Raw genomic sequence first — 8051 nt, forward strand, 5'->3', positions numbered from 1 at the left:
CGTGCTCCTCATTAGAAGTAGTGCACTTTTTCGCCTTCTTGGAACAAGAAACCCGCTTCTAAACAGTCTGAGAGCATCGAAAACGGAGTCTGTGATTGTACCAGAATCACGGGATGAGGACAGAGCAAACAGTAACTGGACGTATATTGAGGACCGAACAAAGTATTAATGGGCGCAGTTTACGCTGTTTAATACTCTGGGTGGTGCTAAGCGGCACGTGGAGGCTGAACAAGACGTGACTCGAGAGGGTTGATTTCCCAATCCCCGCCAGAAAGCAGAAGATGTTGGACTAAAAAGCGAACGCTTATTTAGCCAAACTCTGATATGTTTGATAAAAGAGCAGTAAGTGATGCAGGGTACTGAGGGTAGTCTCTCACGCCGTCCTTAAGCTTGTTTCTCATTTGTATGTACCTCGCGGGCAGACAATGCTGCAATTTTTTGAACCGAGAGATCCGGATTCGTAGCCTGTCTCCAGTGTCAATTTGTACAACATATCAAGTATTAAGGGTTTGCGTCGTTGGAAACAGAATCCAAAGCTATACCCAGCGTATCCACTGGCGCTTCGTCATCTCTGGCGGTAGTAGTATCTTCCACTTCTGAACCCTGAGCTTGGGGGAAGTGCAGGGTACGACTGCCCGTCTGAGAACTTTAGGGGAGATTCAGAGCTTTTGGCAGGAGAATTACGTCCTCTAGTCATATAATCAAGGTCACATTGCCTTAGTATTAGCCGAACTACTAAGGTCAAACGTAGTGGTTACTAAAACAGGTGGCCCTTGTGAAGTGCATATCAAGAATGTACTACTGTAGAAGGAGCCCAACGTCGAAAATATGGTTGGAAATGGAGACTTGGTAGACATAATTCAGAAGATGACTATTTGTGGAGGAAACCGAGCTTATGATCATTGATGTGGAGTAGATAAAAAGTGTGGTGTTGGTGTTGCATTTGCCAGTGGCCACTGTTGATCCGGGCCTGGATTTCTCACTGGACACCGTAGTCACGTGATTGCTAGTCGCTTAGCCGAGTGGCAGTCCACAACCCAAATCGTGTCTCCCGAAATCCTCACTCGACAGCTTTACTTCAACCGGGTTGCGACAGCGAACTTCGAGAGTCGGAAACATCAGCAGCCATGGGTACGTTTCAGCAAATTCCCAGCGTCTTGACATTTGACGACTATATTATAATTACATCGGGAACTTTTGATTTATCTTTTACAGTAGTCCATCTTTTTTTTGACTGCTTTTCACGGCCTTTGCTAATTATCGACGGATGAATAGGTATCGACTTGGACCGCCACCATGTGCGCAGCACCCATCGCAAGGCGCCGAAGAGCGAGAACGTCTACCTGCAGGTTCTCGTGAAGCTCTACCGCTTCCTTGCCCGTATGATCGACCTTGAATATCTGCGCATTTCGAGATGCTGGAATTTGGTGACTAACTAGCCATCGTCAGGCCGCACGGAGTCGAACTTCAACAAGGTTGTGCTGCGCCGCCTGTTCATGTCCCGCATCAACCGGCCCCCTGTGTCGCTTTCCCGCATCGCTTCCAACGTGACCGAGTCGCACCAGGGCAAGACCATCGTCATCATCGGCACCGTTACTGATGACAACCGTCTCCTCACTGTCCCCAAGCTTTCTGTGGCCGCCCTGCGCTTCACTGCGACTGCCAGAGCCCGTATTGAGAAGGCCGGTGGTGAGACACTGACCTTGGATCAACTCGCTCTCCGCGCCCCAACGGGAGCCAACACTCTCCTCCTCCGTGGTCCCAAGAACGCCAGAGAGGCCGTGAAGCACTTCGGTTTCGGTCCCCACAAGCACAAGGTTTGTTACATCTAGTTTTGTGATGACGGACGTTTCGAGCTGACGTTTGTCTAGAAACCTTATGTGCGAAGCAAGGGTCGGAAGTTTGAGCGCGCTCGTGGCCGCAGAAGGTCTCGCGGCTTCAAGGTCTAAATGGGATAGTTGAAATTGTTGTGGCAAAGCAGTTATTCCCGGATGAATTGAGGACATTCAGAGACATGCGAGATCGTGTCTTCCAAAAACTAGTGGAGTGCTCGAGCCTCAATGAGCCGCCACGCTAAGCTGGCTTGAATGTAAAGACCCTTTGATCAATGGTAACTTCCGGTAGTGGCGTCGGTCAGGATGAGAAAATGAACTTGTTCCAAAACTTCTTGATTCATGTGTTGAGTGATTTACGATATTTCTAAATTCTGATGCTTATATCTTTTGCCACCATCGCCGTCAAAATAATCGCTAGCTCTATGGCCACTGCCCCGAATCAAATACTTATAGATAGTCAACCCATCCAGACCAACAGGTCCTCGGGAGTGAATCTTGTTGGTGCTGATCCCAACTTCAGTGCCGAACCCATACCGCATTCCATCCGCGAACCTCGAGGACGCATTCCAGAACACCCCGGCACTATCGACACCTTTCATGAAAAGGTTGGCAACAGTCTCTGACTTGGTGACGACGATATCCGTATGTTTCGAGGAATGCAAATTGATATGCGTTATTGCAGCTTCGACATCAGCGAGAGGTGCGTCAGAAGATGATATTGTTTTGACGGCTAGCGTGAGATCAAGGAATTCGGTCTCAAAATCAGACTCTTGAGCATCTTGGAGTTTCTTCGCTTCGTCGAAGGTCAAACTTTCCATGAGCGCAGCTTTAGAGGATGCATCGCAGCGAAGAACAACACCTTTGGCGACAAGTGCTTTGGCGACATCTGGCAGAACTCTTTCAAGGGCATCTTGATGTATGAGCAAGGTTTCCAGGGAGTTGCACGCCGCGGGGTAATCGGTTTTGGAATCCACAATTACTTTGGTGGCGATTTCCAGGTCAGCATCCGAATGGATATATGCAGAACAGAGCCCATCTGCGTGTCCAAGAACTGGTATTTTCGTGTGTTCTTTGACGTATCTGACAAGATCATTAGAGCCTCGAGGTATAACGAGATCAATAAGCAAATCCTGTGCCAACAAATCGGAAACAGCGGCTCTTGTCTTCACAAGTTGGACAGACGATTGCGGGACGCGAGTAGTAGATATAGCTTCGGAGATCACATTTGCAATCGCCACGAAAGATTCCGTGGATTCCTTGCCTCCTTTTGATTGTCAGCAGGAGTCTGAAACGGTCGCCAATGCGTGAGATGCATACCTTTCAATATCGCAGCATTGCCTGACTTTATGGACAATGCAGCAATGTTTGCAATGACCTCTGGCCGGGCTTCAAAAATGATCAACAGAACTCCGATGGGGCAGGCCACTTTATCAAGCGTAAGACCATCGTCGAGGAGGGTCCGCAACGTAACATTCCCAACTTGGACAGAATCAGAAATCCGCATACATTAACAGGTAGAAGTAAGAAGAGTCATCTACTTCGCGACGCAAACATACTGGGGTCCCGTAAACTTTTGACACCTAAAATCCCTTGCAACATATCATCGTATTTTCCTGGTCTGGATAAATCGAGCCTCTTCAAGACACTATGGTTGAGACTGCCATGGGCGACAGCTTGCTCTGCTAGTTGTATGTCTCTAGCATTTGCTTCGAGGATGGCATCTTTCTTTAAGAGAAGCGCATCATGCAACGCTGTGAGGGCATCATTGCGATCCGCTTCGGACAGGGTCGCGAGGTGACGAGACGCCCAGGAAGCAGCTTTCGCAATATCAATCGCTGATGATTCCGTGAGCGACATTTCCAGGGCTAGGCGTTTGGCAGGAACTACTTGCGAAGTGAGATTGTGTGGTAACATTTGCCGGAGTTTAGTCTCTCCCCTAACCTTATGTAACCAATGTGTCATGGCAAGTGGGGTACGGCAATGGGTCGGTCCTACGGTAGGTCCGGTTGTGGTATTGCACGCAACACAACGCATAGTCCCAAGCATCTTCATTGATCTAAATTTAAAGTGGTAAGATACAGCTATACTTACAGTTAACTGAGTGTGCGGCCTCACTTAAATGATGTAGATGAGTACATGACGCATTTCGATGGACAACAGAGGCCCACCAAATGTGACGTTTATTAAGAAAGCAGGGAGGAAGACATTATAAGAATGGGACTTATTGCTAGTAGTAACAGCGCTGGGGCTGTTGGGATTTACCATTGTCTCTGTTTACAACTATCTTGGCTCATGCTATGGATATGTCACGCTGCCATAATTGAGGTATCACTCAATTACGGTCTTAACCATCAATGACCGTCCCCCATGAGATCTTCATCTATGTCACCGCCGCCATCTGCCTCGCCAGATCCCACGCCGCCGGGTTTCTCAGAGTTGCCATTCCACTTCTGGTTCTTCGTTATGAAATGAAGACCCTCTTGAGAGAACTCTAGTGCTTGTCCGGTCTGGGCTATTCCTCGGGAAATCGTATGCAACGCGGCCCTTATCCGCATAAGCCTTGCGCGTATATACTCTTCCCTAAAACCATGATTCTGTGTTCTCAGAGGAAAACGCAACATTGTAGTGGTTTCATTTCTCGCAGAGTGAGATAGTGTGGCTTTCAATTCATTTGACATCACTAACGATACGACGAATTCCTCGACGTCCTGGACACCTTGGGGGAAAGATGAAGCCCGTTGCAGCACATCGGACATCGTGAGCGCAGAGAATGTTCGTCCTAGCTTAATGATCAAGGACTTATCGAATGCTCCAGAGACTTGGGAAACAAGCCCGGCATTATTATCCTGGGCCCATTAGCACGGTCGGTACGGTACAGCAGAAACGAGATTTGCGACTTACGGTCCGCCAAATCGATTGCCCTAGGTTGATTTCGGCATTCAATTTTTGCAAATCGCCTTTCTCGAATGCCTCGGCCAGCGAGATGTATGGTCTTGCCAACGACAGGTATACCCGACTGACATGTGCAGCTACCAAGCCGGGGGTAAGCGGAAGCTAATTGGAGTGAAATTAGTCCAGACTGTATAAATAGCATTGATATTCCAAGTCACCTTTCCGTGTCCCAGAAGGTTAACCAGAATCCACTTCTTGTATGCTTCGACCATGATTTTGCTAACGGACTTGGCGGTTGGTGCCGATATTACCACACTCAGGCAGTGGGACGCTTGCTCCCACTTTTGGAGAGCCATGTAGATCATCGCGCTGTACATGTAAAACTGTAGGTGGTCCCGATATGTTAGGTTCGTTGAGAATCCAGATACACTCATGATAATTTCAGTGCTCGGGTCATGCTGTGAGCAAAGGAGTGAATCTGTATGCACATGTTCTCCTCTTTCTGTGGGGAAGTGGCAAAGGAATTCATCGATAACAGGAATTGCATACGTATATGACGATGAAAGCAGTGCGATTTTAGCTAGGATTAGATGGGTTGACGTGAATATTCCGGCTGCATTGAGCCGTTTCAGGGCATCCCTTATCACTTGAACGGCCAGTACGGGCTTCTTATGGGTTAGTTCCGGCAAAAACACAATACTTAGCAAGAGGGTGTCTTCTTGCCTTCGAGATGGATCGTGCAGCAGTAGCCATGAACTCAATAAGTTGTCTCCATTCATGGCTTGCGTATCGAATTTGAACCGGGTCAAAGGATCGCAGGAATCTAACAGCATGCTTCCACAGATTGCCTCCGGGTAGTAAGTCATTGGGTACGTCGGTGTTTATCTTTCTTTGTAGATGCTGTAATTGGAAGCGCAGTAGATGTAAGAATGATAAGCTGTGCACAGCTGGACTAATAGCCTATCATAGCAGATACAATGTTAGTATAACATTGCGCGACATTGCAGTTCCGATGGTTTGCGGTCTGCCTCCTTACCTCTAAATACTCATTAAGGTCTGCTGCGCTGTGCACAAGGCCAGGCTGCCGGAGATACGCAACCAGACTCCGAAGTTGGCGGTCATAATTTTCGTCGTTGATATCAGCTGAGCTATGGCGGGAAGGTGCTGAAGACAGCTGTACCAGGAAATCGGACATCTTCGGGGCGATGCAAGATATCACATCCAACTTTGAAGGCGGGGTATTGGTAAAGGGCTAGAGCCTAGGTCTTGAGATTAGAGATTGGGGAAAAGCTAAGGTATCCACATGCGCTTATGTATTTCACTAGGCATCCAGGTGGGGCTGCTGACGTGTGTCACGCGTGTGGTCACGTGTGGAGGCTGTTAGGTAGCTAGTTGGGGTATTTGTAAGGAACAAGAATAAGTAATATTGTATTAACAAGAGTATAATAAGTAGGGAGGAAATGAAGGGTTAGAAAACCCTGCTACTAAGTATTATAAGTTAAGTAAGTAGGTAGGCCCTAGCCCTAGTAAGGGCAGAGGCTATACATAAGACCGAAAGTCTCTGTAACCTAGTTACATTCCTGTTGTCCACGTAGGACGGGGGGTATTCTGCCCCTATTTACCGCTTACATATAGCGTATTAGCTAGCTAGCCAGAGATAGTTAAATAAAGAAATTAATAACTTTTTAACTTAATATAGTATACATGGCTATAATAAAAATATGTCCTAAATTAGGCCATAGCTCTTCCTAAGTATTATTACATGTTATTTAGGAACTCCGCTATGTGTATTTTTTAATTATTTAGGGACCTTTTATAATTACTTTTTGTTAGCCAAAGGTGGAGTTTAATAAAGTTCTTATTTATTAATACCTTTACATGCCGCGTTAATATAAAAAAGTAAGGTACTTAATATTTTATTATTTTAGTAAAAAATTAGGTTATTAATAAGTTTTTAAAAGCTTAAAATATTTATATAAACCCCTAGGTAGCTTTAGCTTTTAATAAATAACTTATTTTTTTTTTTATTTTTTTTATAATATTTAATTAATAGCTTTACTAATTAATATAATATATAAAAAGTATTATAGTTATAAGCCTAAATATTAATTTAATAATTTAACTTGTTAAATTTTTATTTTTTTTTAAATATTTTAAAGTTATTTATATTTTTAAATACATGCCTTAAAGTTATACTAAGCCCTTTTATAATTAATTATTTTTTTATTAAACTAAAATAAATATTAATTAATTTTTAACTTTTATATTTAATTTAAAAATTATTATAAGCTTTACTAATAATATTATAAGTATAAAAATTATTTTTAAATTTAAAAATAACTAGCTAGCTTAGTATAGCTAGATCTTTTACTTTACTTAAATAATAAAAGTTTAAAAGTTTTTTAATTTAAATATTCCTTTTAAAAAAAAGATTTTTTTTACCCTAAGTTACCTTTTAAAAATATAATTAAAAAGGTTTTTAAAATATATAATAAACACTAGCTTAGCGTAAAGTATTATTATACTAAAATTTAAAAAATAAATAAAGCTATTTAAAAAACTATTATTATTTTTATTTAATAACTTATTAAAAATAAACTTATAATAAAGGTTTTAGTTAAATTAAAGTAATAATTTATTTTAATTAATTTTAAAATTAAATTAAAGGTATTTAATAATTATTTTACAGCTTTAAATATTTTAATTTAATAAAATAAAATTAATAATTAGCTTTAAAATTATAAAAACACTTATTAAAAAATTAAATACCTTAATTAACTTAAATTAAAAAATAAAATAGCTAATATAACCTTCCTGTAAATAATTAATAAGTATTTAAATTTTTATATAAAATAAAATACTAACTAATTAAACTAAAAGGGTATTAATTTAGTTTTTTACTTTTAGTTTATATTTAAATATTAATAATATTTTTTTATAATTAATAGCTTTTTTAAGAACTTTGCTAAAGTAGTAATTTTTATAACTTTTAATAAAAAATTAAATTTTTTTAAAAATAGCACTTACTAATAACAAGCCTTTTTATTTATATAACTATTTTTAAGTAATAAAATAGTATTAATATTTTATATAATTATATAGGAAGCTATAATATAAACCTAAAAAAAAAAAAAGGTTAGTAAAGTGCTTAATAAAAATAATAAATATAATAAAAAATTTTAAAAGATAAGGGCCAAGAATAAATAAATTTTTAAAAATAAAAAAATGTTAAACAAAAGCTTAAAAAGCTTTTTTAGTTACTTAGGCTATAATAAAAAAATATTATAATTATATATTTATCATAAGTATTTAAAATAATTTAAT

The 8051-nt window shown here is 40.9% G+C and overlaps 3 protein-coding genes across 3 annotated transcripts; 1 reads left to right on the forward strand and 2 right to left on the reverse strand.

The window, feature by feature from the left end:
• Window positions 1-1127: 1127 nt before the first annotated feature.
• DSM5745_02680 (60S ribosomal protein eL18) lies at window positions 1128-1949 on the forward strand (the record flags this gene model as incomplete). Its single annotated transcript, XM_026744696.1, has 4 exons — window positions 1128-1131; window positions 1276-1380; window positions 1450-1817; window positions 1872-1949. 4 exons carry the CDS (start codon window positions 1128-1130, stop codon window positions 1947-1949), a joined length of 555 nt encoding a protein of 184 aa, XP_026607859.1.
• A 239-nt stretch (window positions 1950-2188) lies between these two features.
• DSM5745_02681 (glutamate-5-semialdehyde dehydrogenase) lies at window positions 2189-3692 on the reverse strand (the record flags this gene model as incomplete). The annotated part of the gene is made up of 3 exons (XM_026744697.1): window positions 2189-3099; window positions 3153-3314; window positions 3392-3692. 3 exons carry the CDS (start codon window positions 3690-3692, stop codon window positions 2189-2191), a joined length of 1374 nt encoding a protein of 457 aa, XP_026607860.1.
• Window positions 3693-4186: 494 nt separating this feature from the next.
• Window positions 4187-5161, reverse strand: DSM5745_02682 (putative COP9 subunit 3; the record flags this gene model as incomplete). The annotated part of the gene is made up of 3 exons (XM_026744698.1): window positions 4187-4681; window positions 4737-4889; window positions 4946-5161. The coding sequence occupies 3 exons, from the start codon at window positions 5159-5161 to the stop codon at window positions 4187-4189; spliced, it is 864 nt and encodes a 287-aa protein (XP_026607861.1).
• Window positions 5162-8051: the final 2890 nt, after the last annotated feature.

Source organism: Aspergillus mulundensis (genome assembly GCF_003369625.1).
Source record: "Aspergillus mulundensis strain DSM 5745 chromosome Unknown scaffold_1, whole genome shotgun sequence".
Classification (NCBI taxonomy): domain Eukaryota; kingdom Fungi; phylum Ascomycota; class Eurotiomycetes; order Eurotiales; family Aspergillaceae; genus Aspergillus; species Aspergillus mulundensis.